The sequence below is a fragment of the Stigmatopora argus genome, chromosome 18 (genome assembly GCF_051989625.1).
Source record: "Stigmatopora argus isolate UIUO_Sarg chromosome 18, RoL_Sarg_1.0, whole genome shotgun sequence".
Classification (NCBI taxonomy): domain Eukaryota; kingdom Metazoa; phylum Chordata; class Actinopteri; order Syngnathiformes; family Syngnathidae; genus Stigmatopora; species Stigmatopora argus.
Window position 1 is genome coordinate 11,845,450 of NC_135404.1, and position 16,527 is coordinate 11,861,976.

The 16,527-nt window shown below is 45.7% G+C and overlaps 1 protein-coding gene and 1 long non-coding RNA gene across 4 annotated transcripts in view; one reads left to right on the forward strand and one right to left on the reverse strand.

The window, feature by feature from the left end:
- Positions 1–16,527, forward strand: part of skap1 (src kinase associated phosphoprotein 1) — a 30,876-nt gene that overhangs the window by 10,508 nt on the left and 3,841 nt on the right. For 2 of the 3 annotated variants that reach the window (XM_077626689.1, XM_077626691.1), the window contains 7 exons: positions 6,236–6,316; positions 6,502–6,585; positions 6,661–6,785; positions 6,899–6,962; positions 7,949–8,143; positions 10,509–10,562; positions 10,633–10,736. In XM_077626689.1, the coding sequence (XP_077482815.1) occupies positions 6,236–6,316; positions 6,502–6,585; positions 6,661–6,785; positions 6,899–6,962; positions 7,949–8,143; positions 10,509–10,562; positions 10,633–10,736 (707 nt within the window). Of the gene's footprint in view, positions 1–6,235; positions 6,317–6,501; positions 6,586–6,660; positions 6,786–6,898; positions 6,963–7,948; positions 8,144–10,508; positions 10,563–10,632; positions 10,737–13,596; positions 14,087–16,527 lie in introns of those variants that run through there. The other variant, XM_077626690.1, reaches the window with a different exon arrangement.
- LOC144093342 (uncharacterized) lies at positions 5,601–6,143 on the reverse strand. The gene is made up of 2 exons (XR_013306266.1): positions 5,938–6,143; positions 5,601–5,846 (listed from the first exon to the last, which is right to left on the reverse strand). It is a non-coding gene; the product is annotated as an uncharacterized LOC144093342 (long non-coding RNA).

Consider the following 16,527-nt stretch of genomic DNA (forward strand, 5'->3'; position numbering starts at 1 on the left):
ATAATCCCCAATTTTACATGATTTAGTAATTTACTACATTCAGATGTTTATTCAAATTGATTGAAGAATGCAATAGTTCAATGACAATTTGTGTGCGTGTGTGTGTGTGCACGTGTGTGTGTGTAACTCAAGCTGCCAGTTCATGTTTTTCTTTTTTTTCCAAGCAGCAAAATAATGACCTTTCAAATAGAAGTAGAACAATATCATTCTTAATATTTTCATTTATTGTTGTATTCATTACAATTATGGTGCTATTGGACAAGATGTAAACAAAACAGCAAATGATAAAATACAATTAAAATTCATTGGAATTATTCAAAGTAAAATAACAATGATTGTTGACTATTAATCAAAGTAGAATTTATGAATAGAACATTTTAACCTGTACAAATAACATGCATAACAACGATTTCCTAATTTAATTATCTAAAACTAAAGAATCATTTGCGAGGACAAATAAAATGACCATTTTAAAATAACTGGAATCCCACCAATGTTTTCATGTGTTAAAAATAATCAAACAAACAACTATTTTGAATCCCAGTCAGATTTTGTCCCCCCGTTTGACGAAATATTTTAGTCGGCGTGGATAATAATTGTCTCGGGGATTGCCCCAACAATAACGACACTTGTGGCGGTTAAAAAACTATAAATAGCAAATACGCACTGAGTATCAGCCCCATTTCCAAGTATATAAAAGCAAGTAAAATTGCAATAACCATACGTTTAGCGCGTTGATTTTCCCAAAGCGTTTTGGCCTCGGGGCCGCCTCGGACGGCCCCTTGTCCCGTTTTTATGGCCCATCCGCGTGTCCCGAACTGCTCCGTTGTTGCTATTTATATTCCTTTTTTTTTTTCTCCAGCGGTCGTAACGCGGCTGAAAAGCGTCCCCTGCGATTAGAGGATCATTGTATCTGCACTTAAGCATTTGAATGGTGGTAGTAAATCTACAAAAGGGAAATTCAGGGTCAACGTCTTCGCCGCTTATGGCCGCCCAGGGGGAAGCCCGTGTCACGTAGTAAATTTAGCCCCTTAGCACGCGTCCCGTTTGTACGTCGGAATTCTCCGCTTCTGTTAGCCCGTCACTAGCTTTTGTTTTCTTTAGGTGAAAGGACAAAGGGAAAGAAACTGTGGACAATGTTCGTAAAAAAGGCGGAATTGTTAAGCTTTTTGGGGGGCAGTACAATGTACATTTCTGGTCCATTAATGATGAATAGTTGTTTGGTTTTGGCAGTGAAAGAGTTAAAGACTATAAAAATCCTGAGGTATATGAAAAAAAAATCAGTAAATAGTACTGTCGTATATATTTATATTTTTACCAGGGAAACAAACCTTGCATAATAGTCAAGAAAATCACAATCAGTGTATCACTTTTTGTTTTAGGACCAAATATCTCAACTTAATTTGCTACCCAGCAGAACTGACTTGCTAAAAAAATAATGTTTTTGCTAATAACTCTCTGATTTCACAATTATGATGCCTCTTTTTCTAATTTCATTTCCTAAACTAGGGTCATGATGCTAAAAACAAACCCAAAAAAATGTTTTTGCTAATAACTCTCTTGTAGATTTGCATTTTTCAGCTTTACATGTCGATAATTTCCCAATCTTGATGCCTCTTTTTTCTAATTTCATTTCCAAAACTTAGGGTCATGATGCTAAAAACATACCAAAAAAATGTTTTTTTCTAAAAACAAACAAACCAAAAAATTTTTTTTTCTAAAAACAAACAAACCAAAAAATGTTTTTGCTAATAACTCTGGTACATTTGTATTTTTCAGCTTTACACGTCAATGATTTCCCAACCATGACGCCTCTTTTTCTAATTTCATTTCCTAAACTAGGGTCATGCTGCTAAAAACAACCCCCCGAAAAAAAAAAAAAAAACTTCAACTATAGGAAGAAAGATTGGCCACTCACTTTGGCTTTTGCGCGGGAGCTTCCAAAGGCTTTTTACCTGCTGAGATTTGGGCCCTAATGCGATTGGCGCGCCTGATCAAAAAGCCAGCCCTAAATTGCCGGCGCCATTAAAGCGGATTAGATGACAACGCGGTCATCTCGCGGGCCCGCCGTAATGCGCCGCATGTTTTGTGTGCATTAGGACCTTCTAAACACGCTCCCCCGTATCGATGACTTCGGTCCTAATCAAATCTGGTTGGGGGGAGGAAGCGAGGGGAGGCCAGGACGCGGCGCCCTTAACCTCAGTCAGTGCCCGTCGGTCTGCGCGCCGGCTACGGGGGACGCGCCCGCCGGGGCCTCCCTCCCCGTAATGAGGAAAAATGCGTCAATTTGGCCCGGGCGCAGATTGAACGGCGGGCGGGTGAAGGTGCACCCGCCGAATCCTTTTTCCTAATCAAGGACGCCGGCGTGGAGGCTCTGCGGTCGCCGGCTCCCTGGAATCGGCGGCATTCCTCCCCGCGGCCCCCTCGGGGCCGAGCCGCCTCTCCTCGCCTCCTGTTTCACCTCATCAGCGAGGTTCACGCGGAGGTCACGTCCTGATAAACCGCCCGTCCCCCCCCGAAACGCAGCGTTCGATGCAATAGCTCTCGCATCCAAGGACTAAGCGCAGAAGATAGGAAACGTACGGCGGCGAGTCGACGGCTAGCCGCGCTAAGTGCGGCGTGCCAAAAAGCCGCTTTTCATTAAGATGGAAGACCGTGGCCAACGTATACGACAGGTGTAGCTACAAGCGATAGAGGTCACACACGTGGCGACGATTTCATGACTGAGCGAATTGAGCACATGGAAGGAAGGAAGTAGTCATTGCGTTGTTTTGATCCCAACATTTAACCGAGCCCGGCTTTGACCAAGTGACAAATGATGCGTTGCCAAGCTAGAGTTGTTCGTGAGGAAATTGGAAGCGAAACTCAAGACTTTACTTGTTGACCCCCATGTTGACCCAGTAAAAAAAATGCCGCTTTTGATTTTTTTCAGATGATAAATTGTTAGTTTTCACATGCTGATTCTGCCCCCAATCTGAACTTGTATGCTAATGTAGTATGTCTTTTGGGACCTACCTACAATGTAGTATTTACACTCGTCACACGATAAAGTCAACGAGTCTCCACTACCGTTTTCCACTGAGTCCTTACCCGACGAAGCGATAACTGATTTTTTTTTGCACAGTTTCAAAAGTTACACAAAAAATAACCCTCACGAAAAGCTCACCATAACATATTTTGCTCTGGCCAAGCATTCGGCCAATAAATGTCCAAATAAGGATGCAAAAAATCAAACTCGTTTAGCAAAATGTGCATGTCATTGACAACTTTTAACCTCCTCGTTCGCCTTCCCGCGGCTGCAGTTGAACGGCCTTTTACCGATCCTCCACCCCCCGCTATGTGGATCGCTACACTCGCCCCGTCCTTTTTCTCCATCATCTCAGCCGCCCCGGCGTGTTCAGGAGGGCGCCGCGTTACGACTGGCGTTAGCTCTAATGCCGCTTATTAGCTCGGGCGCCCGCGCATTTCCTTCCGTTCTTGATTGACTTTGAGCTCGACCCGCGTGGATTTTAACGAGGGAAGACATTAAGTCCTTCTGCCATCCGTCTTCCGTCAGCCTTCGCTCGTAACGTCACGCTGAGACGGCGTGAGCCCAAATGAAAAGATGCACCCGACAGCTGGCCGACGCCCCGCGTGTTGCCGTGTAGACGACAGGGTGCCCAACCTAGAGCGCGTGGGCCGAAAGCAGCCCCCCCAGGGGGTCCAATCCGGCCCTAGTGCTTTTGGCCCTCTAGCACATTCTTGTCGTACATAGGGAACCGAGCTTTAAAAAATACAATTGTGATATAATTGACGCTTTCAGAACTTTTAACTCTTCACGGTGTAGGTGACAATTTTTAAAAACCTAACTATAAGAAATGGTAACGTATTTTTGGAAACCTAATTATAAACACATTTTTAAATGAATACAAACAATGTCAATAAAAACTAAATGAATACAATGTCAATAAAAACTAAATGAATACAATGTCAATAAAAACTAAATGAATACAATGTCAATAAAAACTAAATGAATAATACCAGAAATTCCCTGTGGTTACGGCCCAAAGTAACACTTAAAAGTATTATTCTATTAGCATTTGAGTCATTGGCATGGCATGAATGGCGATAAAACGATTGGACGTCTGACGCCGTCAATGGCAGAAAACATGGACTTGATTTGTGTTGTTTGTGAGGCCTTTGTTGGTCCTCGACATCACCTCAATTTAGCAAACAGGGCGCATCCGTCGGCTTGTCTCTGCGGCTAATTGCGCTCCCCTAAATAGTTTATGTGGGAAAGATCGATATGTCCCCATCAAATTAATGTCAATAGCGGAGGACGCTGCTAATTAAAACTCAAAAGGGGATGAAAATGAATTCCTGCTATTGGCCTGAATAATTGATTGGGCAATTTATGATTTTATGAAGGAGCGCAGCCGTCTGCTTGCAGATCTTGATGAGGCCTTAATAACAGGCATTAGCTTAGCGCCGCCGGGTAAAATATGGCCGGCGGGCCACGCGTGGCCCCTTAATGTTCACAACTCGGGCCCGTTGGGAGTTTATATTATCCAAAAGCATGTGATGATTTCATTTGTTGCCGTCCTTGAGCCGCTTAATTGAGATTCCGATCTTAATGTCCCACCGTCACCATTTTTACAGGCTAAATAATTGATACAATTGTGTACTATAGTATTAAAAAAAGATCAAAATTCACGTGGATCCCAAATGATTAAAATTATGCAAAAAAAATATTTTTTTCTCTCAACAAAAAAACAGTAGTTGAGACTCGTTGACTTTATCGTGCGACGAAACGTAATACAAAATTGAAAGTGGGTTGGAGGAGGAAGTAAAGGGTTTTTTTCTGTGTTGTCATTGCTAACATTTTTTCAGTAACTTGGTCAAAACAGTCTTGTTTGTATTTCATGTTTTTTTATCTCACAACAGAATATTTAATCGTTCAATCCAGCACTTGCTGATTTTTTTCTTGGGAATGCTGCCCCCCTGTGGACTACCGTTGAACAATCCCTTTTTTGTGGCAGACTGAGGCGAGGTCAGGTGACTCACAAGTGTACTTTTGCCGTAAACGTGTGATGTTTATTGACTCAAGCGTGTTGCACCTACTTGGCCATTAGCCGGGCTCGACCTCTCCAGACGAATGAAGAGCGGGCGGGGAGACGGATGAGGGGATTACGGGCCGAAGGCGGGCTGCCGGCGGATAGATGAGGTGGGGGGGACGTGAGCGACGCTCGCTGTTTGTTATGATGGACCGTAACGGGCCCTTTGACAATGCCGCCCTTTCTCGCGCGTTTGAATTTATTGCGCCGCCGCTCCGTCCGTCCACAAAGGCGGGACGGCGGGACGTTGACGCGGTCGTGATGGGATCCTTTGTCAGAATTCTGTAAATTGAATACAGTAGACTCCACGGAACTTGAATTGTGACGTCACGAGGTAAAATGGCGTCGAGGGCGAAAGAACTGACCCCCAAAAAATCATTTACAGAACATAACGAAATATCAGAAATCGGAAATTTTTGCATTATGCATATTGCTTCACTTTATATCACAATATACGGTAATATTTTTCACTTGTTTCAAAGCCAAAGTCACAATATTTTAGACATATTTGCTATGAAAATGTACATTTTTATTTCATCTCTTGTGACAGTTTTGCTGTAAACTTTGTTTTCGACACGCGGAAACAACACATCGCAGAGGCTGACCTGGGGTCAGTTTCTCCATTTTTCCCCCTCGTTAAATAGGCGAAGGCTGAAAAAAAAGACACCGACGTACGCAATCCTCCCTCCGCCACGTAAACAAGAACTCGTGTTTGTCGAGACATGGTGGAATCAAGACGGAAGCCAGGAGTGACTGTGCAAAGGAAAGCACTAGCTTGACGCAGCGGCAGCAGACGAATGGCCGCAGAGGTCGGCGGCGCTGTCAACGTATCGATCCCACTTACCCAAAGCCTGCCGGCCGCGCATTCGATCCTCGGCGTGGAGGGATACGTCGCCGTGATGACTAGCCTTGGGAATAGAGACCATCCTGGGAGGAACCGGCACGGAAACAATTAGCAGATGAATTCAAATCCTGGGAATGATTTCGCTTTGACGCAAGCCCCGCCCATTCAATAGCCGAGCTCAACGAGCAATTAAGGGTCACCGTCACGTTTGCGACTTTTATCCTTTCAAGGGTTCGTCAAAAGGAAACCACTCAAGTCGTGTCGGTGTTAATGTTGATGACGGTTTTGTGTTTTTCAGACTTTGAGGACATTCCGCTGACCGCAGCTCAAGACCTCGGCAACATTCTCAAGCAGGGCTACTTGGAGAAGAGGCGACAAGGTAAAAAAAAAAAAAACGTTACTATTTTTGTCGAAATTTGAGGGACGACAAGCGCAAATCTCATCTTGTTGATTGATTTTCTGAAGCACTATTCACCTAAAAGGTTGTCTTGACGACCTTTGACCCTCCCTAGACTCCTCCCCGTTGCAGTCCCCCGAATTAAACAGGTGCAACTCTCTTTCCAGATCCCAGCTTTTTTGGCTCCGAGTGGCAGAAGCGATGGTGCGTTCTCAACAATTCTGTTTTCTTCTATTTCGGCAGCGACAAAGGTCGGTCGCCGTTCCGCCGACACGGGGGGCGACCGCTCGCCATCCCTCACCGTCCTTGTCCTCCTTCCTCCGCAGATAAACAGCAGAGAGGCTCCTTCTACATCAACGACTACGGCGTTCAGCTCGCGGCAAACCTGAGGAAAGACTCCAAAAAGAACGCCTGCTTTGAACTCTTTGCGCCTGGTCGCCGAACTTTTCAGGTTGGTAGAAATGTGTGAAAACCACCAGACGTGAGGACGGACTCGATTCGCTTCATGTTTGGTGAAATTAGTCAATGTAACAGTGTCATTTGTATTTTTTTTTCCGCCTATAGTTCACCGCTAGCAGTCCGCAGGAAGCTAGCGAGTGGGTCAACCACATCAGCTTCGTGCTACGAGGTAGGCACGCACTCCTCACTCGGGTCACAGAGGGTGCTGGAGCCTATCCCAGCTGACTCAGGGCACGAGGCGGGGGACATCTTGAATTGGTGGCCAGCCAATCGCAGGGCACGAGAAGTCGGACAACCACACTCATAGCTAGGGGCAATTTAGCATACAATTAGCTTAGCATGCATGTTTTTTGGCATGTGGGAGGAAATCGGAGTACTTGTAGAAACCCCACGCAGGGTCAGGCAGAACATGCAAACTCCACACAGGTGGACTGACCCAAATTTGAACCCAGGACCCCAGAACCGCAATGCCGAAATGCTAACCATTCATCCGCCGGGCAGCTCAAAGTAGGATTTTGTGAATAAAAAACAACGACGACATAACATAACTGTGACAAAAGCACATCACTTGCATGTCACGGGCGTACATTATGAAAAAGCCGCCCCACCCCCACACCCACGTGGTCCTCCTACTGAATTCCACCTTACAGGAAATTGATTTGTAGCCGTTCTGGTTATCCTCCCGTGACATTGATTTCTGCTCGGACCTGAAACCTCACGTTGCAGCGGCCCCCGTCGCCCGCCATGAGGCAGCTCGTCCATCTGAAGCGAGTGGGGGGGGGGCCTAAAACGGGCTCGGACCGCTTGCGGGAAGTGAAGGACACTCGGCAGTTTGTCTTACTTCCTATTTTGACGACAAAAAATCAGCCGGATAATGGATGGGCCTCCCCCGCCCGTTTTTTCCTCTTAATCCTAGCACATAAATTATTATAACTTTTTAAATCTATCGATAAATCCAATGATTTCTAGCTGTGAGACCGCACATTGACAATTTTAGAATGATATTCTAAACGAAGCAAATGAGGAAAAATGTCGTTGGATTTGCCAGCACAAGAAGCCTGAGTTCAGCCAACAGTCCTTTGCGGTTTTCAGCCGAACTCGACGGACACTCAAACAGCGCCTCTCGATTAACTTACGGTTTTATGGCCACAACAGATCTTCGATCCAGTGCCATCCCTTTTGACGAAGACGAGGAGGACGTCGAGAGCGAAGACGACGAGGAGGAGGAGGAGGAGGAGGAGGCCACCTACGACGACATCGACGGGCCGGCCGCCCAAAGTGAATCGGGAAGGCGGCGCGAAACCGACGAGGACGAGGCGGACGACAGCTACATCTACGAGGTTCTACCAGGTATGGAGACTTCATCTACAGGCCACTTTATTAATGGAATTGACCACAGCCAATGTCTAATTAGCCAAGCATTTTGACCCCCCGCCGTCTCGACCAATCGGAAAGCCCCGACGTAAAGAGCGAGGTAATGGCGAACGTTAAGAGCGCCGCGAGGGAAAGGCCACTGAGAAAATGGATGGACGGATACTTCCTTTGTCTTACAGCACGTCCAATTAGCCCACGTTGCCCGGCAACAAATGGCCTCACGTTTCAATCGACAAAGCTCAGTTTGGGATAAAATTGCCCGGCAACAGTCATTTACTTGAAGTCACGAAGACCCGTCTGGGAATTTACAGTCGTTGCCAAGATAGATTTTTGGATTGGCTACACATTTCTTTTCCGTCAAAGCACTTTTTAACTCATTGGCTGCTATTGGAAGCCATTTTAATAGTTCTTCTGCCATGAATTAAAAAAATTGGCAATCTATCGTAGACCAAAACTGTTACCATTTTTAGTAGTGGAACCATATTTGTAAATACTTGGAAAAATCAAGTTTAAGGTAAAAAGTGCCTAGCAACAGGAATTTTAGTACAAGTCATGCGAGCTTGAAATATTCACGTCTGGGATGGATTTGCGTTTTTGCGAGTCCAGTAAACCCCCCTCCCCTCCAAAAAAGGGACAAAAGGCGCGATGGGATGTTCTGGATGCTGTCGTCCATCATTGCATCTATTAAATAAGATACATCAAGATTGGGTTTCAGTGGCTGAGTACATTACCTTTGCCCAAATCCGTAGTGAGAGGCCGATCAGTCTTGCGAGTGTCACGCCGCCGTTCAAAGCCATCTGGGAGGAGGCACGGGACCCGACCACAGATGGCGGATCGGATGACGCCCTCTTTCCTTCACATTCTCGCCCCGTCGCTTATCAATCAGACTGACTTTCTTCTCTTCACTTCGTATTCGCCGACGTTTTCGTGCCATGCCTCGGCCAAGCCGAGTGGCTGGGATTGGTCGCTGGAGTGTACCTTCACAGCAACCACACATTCTTCTCAATTAGCCGTTTAGAACCTTTTGAAGATTTTTTTTTGCAAGCTTTAAAACCACGTTCTTACCACCGAAACCATTTTAAAGCGATATGATAGATACCAAAATATTTTGTCCCAAATTTTGCTACCCATTGAACCCTATTTTTTTTTGCCTAACCATACATTATTAGCCCGGACCAATTAGCTGCATTATTCACAATGAGCTTCTGCAATAGAACCCAATTTTAACATGCATCAAATGATATTAAAATATTAGTTTTAAAATTACAATATCCAAAACTATAGCACCATATTTATAATAGCAGTTTAGCACATGTGCGAACCTAGTTTTACGACTAAGAGAAACATTTTGGAACCATATTTTCAGATTTTCAACTTACCCATGAATTTCTAATTCCCATAACGGAACCATATTTTTTGTGGTTAAGGAAAAACATTGTTAATTTGGATCCCAAATGTGGAACCACCGTGCTGACTCAGCATTGAAAACTCAAAAGTTCAAACATAGACTGCACTGTGTGTACATGTGTGTGTGTGTGTGTGTACTGATGCACGTTTGCGCCTCCTCTTCCTGGAAGTGGGGCGCAGCTTGCTGGCAGCAGTATAGTGTTGCCTAGCGCTGGCGTGGCTGTCACCCCGCCAGCGTGGACGATGGATGCGCGAGGGCCGCCGACGGTATCATCGTATCCCGGCTCGGCCACGCCCCCCCTCGGTGCCCCTCGACCAATAAGGCACGACGTCTTCCTCGTATCGATCGAGAAGAGTCAGCTGCGAGAATACCGATGGCCCGGCGCGAATCTCGCATCCACTCCGTAATCTTTTATTTATTTATTTATTTTAACGGCTCTTCAATGGTCTTTTTCAATGGACGCGCGGCGACAGACAAATGTTAGCGTTGAGCCGGCGGGTCACTTGGCGGCGCTTTTTAACGTCGATGTAAAATGCCGCAATTTGATACCAACTGTCAATACTCTCGTTTGTTCTCCATTATTTTAGATGCAATCATTGAATGTACGCCAATGTATTTTGCAAGGGTTTGTTTGAAATGAGCCATAAAGACTTGATCTTTTATAGTTTAAGGCTTTGAATATAACGATAAAGCGGTAACAAAAACAAGTCATAGTCAATGCTATTAGGCTAACTAAGGATTGTTAGAACGGCTTTGGCGTTTGTCATTGCGCCGTTTCCAATACAGCCAATGGCGTAACGCGCACTGGAATGGCGGAGTCGTTCATTTAATATTGCAGCCTCGAAAACAACACGATTGATCAAAATGGAGGACCATTTATTGTAAACACCGTATGAAAACAATGTCTATTCTGATCCAATTTTTGTTGTCTAGATGAGGACTTTCCCGATCCCCCTCCCGAAGGCTTTTTACAATGCGATAAAGCAGGTGAGAATTTGAAATGTGCATTTAATTCCTTCCTTGGTAAATAAACAAGGTGGTTTTTTGTCCTTGTTAGGGTTGGATTACAGCAACTACTACCAGGCCGTGTGGGACTGCGAGGCAGATACGTCAGATGAGCTTTCCTTCGTCAGAGGAGACCTCATCCTCATCCTCAGTAAGGTATGTTTGCGCACACTCAAGTGTGTCTTTTTGATTTCAAAAGTTTGGTTTGCAAATGGTCGACTTTGGGAACAAACAACCACTTTTAATGGATTGGGACAAACTGATTGAAATAAAAAGAGGCACGGGATTGGACGTCTATCGCCGTCCGGGGCACCAAAAACATAAAAGTTAAATACAACTGAACTGTACGTAGACAATCACTCATTTGCGTACCTCCGACTCGTAATTGAATCAACTTTTTGGGTACAATTGAAGAAGCTGAACACCATTTTCAACCTATAATAAAAAACTAAACTTAACAAAAGTATGAAATTCACAATATACAATAATAACAAATGTAAAAATCCAAGTCCATTTCACTGAAAAATAGACCAATAATAAGTTATACTAGAGTTTCCGTTTTTATTTTGGGAAAATCTGACTGGTTTGCTTGTAATATGTCCCCAACTTTCCCAGAATTCTCGAGTTTCCCTCGCCTGTCCTCATGAATCTAAACGGAAAGATTGTGGCGGAAACATCCGGACGTATCGCTCGGCGTGCCACCGCCATTAACCGTAAGATTCCCTGTTAGCGGGCTATGAAATTCGCCGTTAGAGAGCGGCCAAATTCCCCGCAGAACACGTTAGTGGCGCGTACCTTAGCGGGGGCCTCGTTCTCTTGGCGGGCACGATGGCGCCGCGCCACGGTTGGCGCCGGGTAATGGCGCTCTCCTCGATAATGGCGGCGACGACACGGCAGTTAATGGAGTCTGCGCGCGGCTTTATTTCGTTCTTTGCACTTGATGTAAACTGCAGGTGATTTGGTCGTGGAAATCAATGCTTGCTGCTGGGATTGGACACGTTGGCTTACTTTTGTCTGCCTCACAAATAAGAGGAATAAAAATGTAAAAAAAATAATGTATAAACTTACTCACAATGGTATTTTCAATGTATTAATTTTGACTTCAACTGGACACTGGCTTTAATGTTTACAAAAATATTTGTCACCAACTAGCCTAGAGAAGGAGCCCATATTTTTTTAATTCACTTTCTCTTAAAATAAAAATGGTGTAAAAACACTCCTTTAAAACATATTTAATTTTTCAAATCTATTTTTATCTACCTCTAAATCTCTTCAATATTTTCCCCCTAAATTTAGCACACTTATGCAGAAAGACAAAAAAAACAATCCTAAATATTATTCACACAAAAGAGTGGAGTGCCTACTTAAAAATATTTTGTAAAAAATCAGACAAACATTCCATTGTTATAATGTAATATGATACATTTTCAGAATTAAAGAAAAAAATAATTTTTGAATTGTTTTACCCATTAAGCGAGTACGACAACAATGCATTTCACGTGCTAACCCCCCGCAAATTTAACGCTATTTTGGAATTTTTCCACTCCAATAACAGCAAAGGAAAAATCCCAATGAATAGTCCAGTCTAAAAAAAGCTCCGTTTTGAGGTGCGCCTCAATCCAAAGTTGACATTTTGGGATACGGCGCCATAAATTGCCGTCCGTCACCTCCCAAGTGCCTGCTTTGATGACCCGCGTTTGTCTAACATGCAGCGTGGGCATTACAAGCCGCAATCGCCTATTTACTTTAACGAGCCCTTGGGGAGGACGGCCCCCCGTAAGCCCCCCTGCGGCCGTCAACTTTTACGACAGTATTCCGAAGAACCTTGACCCCTTTCCCTCGCAACACGGACTCTGGGCCGAGGCCTTTCGCTCCGTCGCCGCGTGCCGAAGCGGCGTCATAAAAGCTCGTAAATCGTCTTCCGGGTGGGCGGTCGTACGTCCGCGGCGTGGTGTCAACACACGGCATAATTACGAGGTAACGAGGACACGCGCTAAGTGCTAAATCAATGGCGCTAACAAAGTGGCGGCGTGGCGGAATGGACGCGCGGTGTCGCGTGGCTGTGAACTCGGCGCCGGACTCTCGTCCGTCATTATCGATCGCTGGCTTACTGTAAAGCGCCGGCGCATTTTTACTGTACGTTGCCCGACAAAGTGAAGAAATGAGGAAGCCCACCCATCGTGCCACGTGGCTCGCTATACGAAAAAAATCAGCGTTTGTCAGAATATAAGTCGCCGCAGTGCACGTCAAATATTTCAATTCATAACTCCCCTAAGATATGATATAAAAAATGTTGATTTATGGTTGCAAAATGGCCTTTTTTTGACGACTTTGGAGCTCCAGTTAATTATTTTTGTATAAAGTGTCGTCAGCAGACAAAATATAAATTAGTGTCTGTAAAATTATATTAAGAATTAACAATTATATGAAAAATATTATTACATTCCAAGGGTTTTTTTCTCCAATCCTGTTATTTAGAAACATTTGTGGAAACAACGGCAACTAAAACAAAGCGCTGTACAAAAATAGGCTTCAACTCAATACATATTTTGGTATTTAGGAGTTATGTTATCTTCAATAACAAATGAATATCTCAATATCGTATCTGGTGACCCCAAATTAGTAACAGCTCAGCACAAAAAGGTAGAAGTCAATTATTATTATTATTTACTTGAACATTTCAGCAAGTTGTAGCCAGCTATCACCATTTCAAGAAATACATTAATATATTTTTCTTAGAACTAAAGCATTTTCTCCACACATTATGTTGACGTAGCAGGCCGTGTTTGATCATTTTTATTTCTTTATTTCCGGGGCTTCACGGCCCGCTGCTCCGACACCGATTGATTATTGATTTACACGCGCTTGTGCTATTGCTGGAATTTGTCACATTGGCTAACGGGCTGTCGCTGTTCTTTCACATGTGGCCCTCGCTACGACATCGCCTCGGCTCGCTTGGTCCCTGCGTTCTGTCCTGGCTTCGTAATGGATGTGCTCGACGACGTGGACGCCACAGGTCAGCTGTCACACGCACACACACTCGCACACACATTCCAGTATTCCCACGGGCGCTCGTGGAGAACGGCGATAGCAGATTTATGACGCAAAGACGCCTCTCCTGCCTCTTCCCATTTGCGCCGCCATGTTTTCTCTTTCGCCCGACGTCCTAGCCAATCGCAGCCCGTACCTGGGGGGACGACCAATGGCAGGCGAGCCCTAAAGCGCTCTGCTGCTTGTCAATAAAGACTAACCCATGCGGGCAACGGTGACCCCTGGCGGTGGCCCGAAGTGCGACAACATACTTTCCGATACCAAACGATAGCTTTCCCGTTAGCCACGTCTTTTTTTTCCCTCGTCGTCCAAAAATAGGTCTCCTGTCAATCATTTTCATTTATAAAATCCAAAATACCGTCGGTGGGTTCGCCAACTCGATTCATATTTAGAGATGAGCGGTCCTCATACGTGGAAAAAAAATGGTCTCCGGGGTTGCGCAAAAAAGTCAAATCGAAGAGACAAAAGGGGAGCTTAGAGCTCCCTTTCTTCTTTTGTGCCAACTCTGTTGTCCCCCCCCCCACTCTGTCACACGGCCATTTAAGGACCCCCGCAGCTATTGTGGCCATAGACACCAAGCAAGACATCCTATTTACCACCCCGAGTAGCAGGGGGTGAGTCTGGGGTCCGGGGTCACGCAGGAGGCAACGGTCACTGTCCGGTCATCTACAGTTTGTCATTATTCAGCCCAGCCTTCCATTCCTAGCAAATGCCATAGAAATGTTCCGGACGCCGAGGGAGGGGGGAGTTTCTGGGGGGTGCGGCGAAAGCAAAAACTCTTTAATAAATGGTCGTTAACTTAACTAGCCGCGCCGTCCCAAAATGCACTTTTGCGTTCCATCGGAGATGTTCTCCCAGCTTCTCTTTAAGCCCACCCACTAATCTCGGAAGATGTACGTTAAGTGGCCCTTTGGATGCACGAGGTGGCGCCCGTTTTTTTTTTCACTTTGGTTGGAAGGGGAGTCGTTTCGGGCTCGGCTGGAAAATGAGGTTTTTATTTTATTCCATGTGTTTTGATGGTTTAAACGGCGCCGTTTGACCATATATTGAAAGTGCGATACATCGCGATACTTTGAATCCCCGAAATACTCCCGCCGAGATTCACAATAATGTTTTTAAAAAGGTGTCACTGTCTAAAATAAAACAGAACCAACGTTGTATGCTAGCATAGCGTCTTTGTTAGCTGGTTGGCTGCCATGACACTGAAATCAGAGCATTCACAGTTAGTCGCCCCGCTTTCATTTACAGGTCACTTCCTGTTGATTTCTATCCATTGGCGGCATTTGTGGTTCAATAACCCAAAGTCATCTGGAAGTGACCTGTAAATGTCCTCAAATTGACATGAAGTGACCCAAAAATATCTTAAAAATCAACATGAAGTGACCCAGATATGCCTCAAAATGGAAGGTTACAATCTCCCTTCCCGTGACGTAACATGTCGGCATACGGGCTCGCGGCGGATGGCGGGTTACAGACGATGACCTTCTCCTTGCGCGCCCAAGGCCTCCATGTTTCTTTGTTAGCGAGATGGCGGAAGCCAAAGCGAGGAGGAAGACCAGGGAGGCGGGGCCAGGCGAGGAGGGCGTCAGGCGGCGCCGGGTTCAACGGCGGGGCAACGAGACACTTCCTGCGCTCCGTCACTAACAAGGCCCGCCTCCGCTCGGCCCCCCGGCCAGCTAGCGCCACCGTGATTAGCGCCAAAGTAGCGGCAAATAGGTCGAAATTTGAAACGGGACCCGCTGTAGATAGCCGCCGATTTGTCAGCGCCGGGAGGAGGGCGAGGCCACGCCGGCCTCACCTTCCTACCGTCGGTGAGCGATGTGGCCATCAGGCGGCGCCGCCATTACCCCCGAACCCCCCCCCCCAGTGGTAAATAAAGGACGGCGCATAGCGAGCTGATGGTGTTGCCATGGCGACTCCCTCCGAAGAAGAAGATCGGAAGAGGAAGAGTCACCGGGAGGTCAAGCCGTCGAGGCGTCGCCGTTGCGCTCGACCTCTCGGACGTTGGCCCGGGTGCTCCTGGGAAAAAAAAGATGTACGAGCATGATTTTGTTAAAGGTCGCTGGGAAAGGGTCGGTCGGCGTGTCCAAAAATGAAAAATAAATGTCATATTGGACTATGGCACTCAAATCTGAATTTTATCCAGAAAAAAAGCTTATTTTCATCAATACACCACCAAAATTGATGATGACGTGAAGAACTGTCACGCGACAGAAAATTTGTTTGCATTCTCGACTTGGCCAAAAGTTGACGTCCTCATACTGCAAAATGCTTCATGTTAAACTAAGTCATATAACGACTCAGATATCATAAGGAAAATAAGTGCAAAAGATGGGTCCAATTTTGGAATGATATTTTCCAGCTTTGAACATGCTATAAAACGTGTTAGTCACAAACTAAAGAACCACACGCGGCTCGAGAGCCACGAACTAAGGTCACTGAAAGTGAAATTTTAAAAAAATGGCCCAAAACACAAGCAAAAAAAACTATTTCTCCAAAAAACAGGCGTAAAATGACTCCTTCTGTGTCATTTTGTCCGTAATATTAAGCGAGTTGCTCAATCAGTAGCCCCCCCACTCTGGTGGGGCCCCCCGCTCGGGCCCTCCCGCCATTCCCCCTTATAAAAAGACATGAAACAGAAGGAGGGGCGCGTAGTTTTTGTCATTTGGATAATTCACTCGGGGACGCGGCCATTACGGCAGGTGTACTCTGGATGAACCCGTCGCCGGCGCGAGGAAGATGGACTCGGTCGGCTCGGCACGCCTGACGGACGCCATTGGCTCTTCCGCCGGCTCGTATTAAAACGGCGGCGCCGATAGTCCAAAAGACCTTTGCGGGGGAGAATTTCCCGGCGTTTCGCACAGATGGGCGCCGCCGATAAATCAAATGGCGCCCA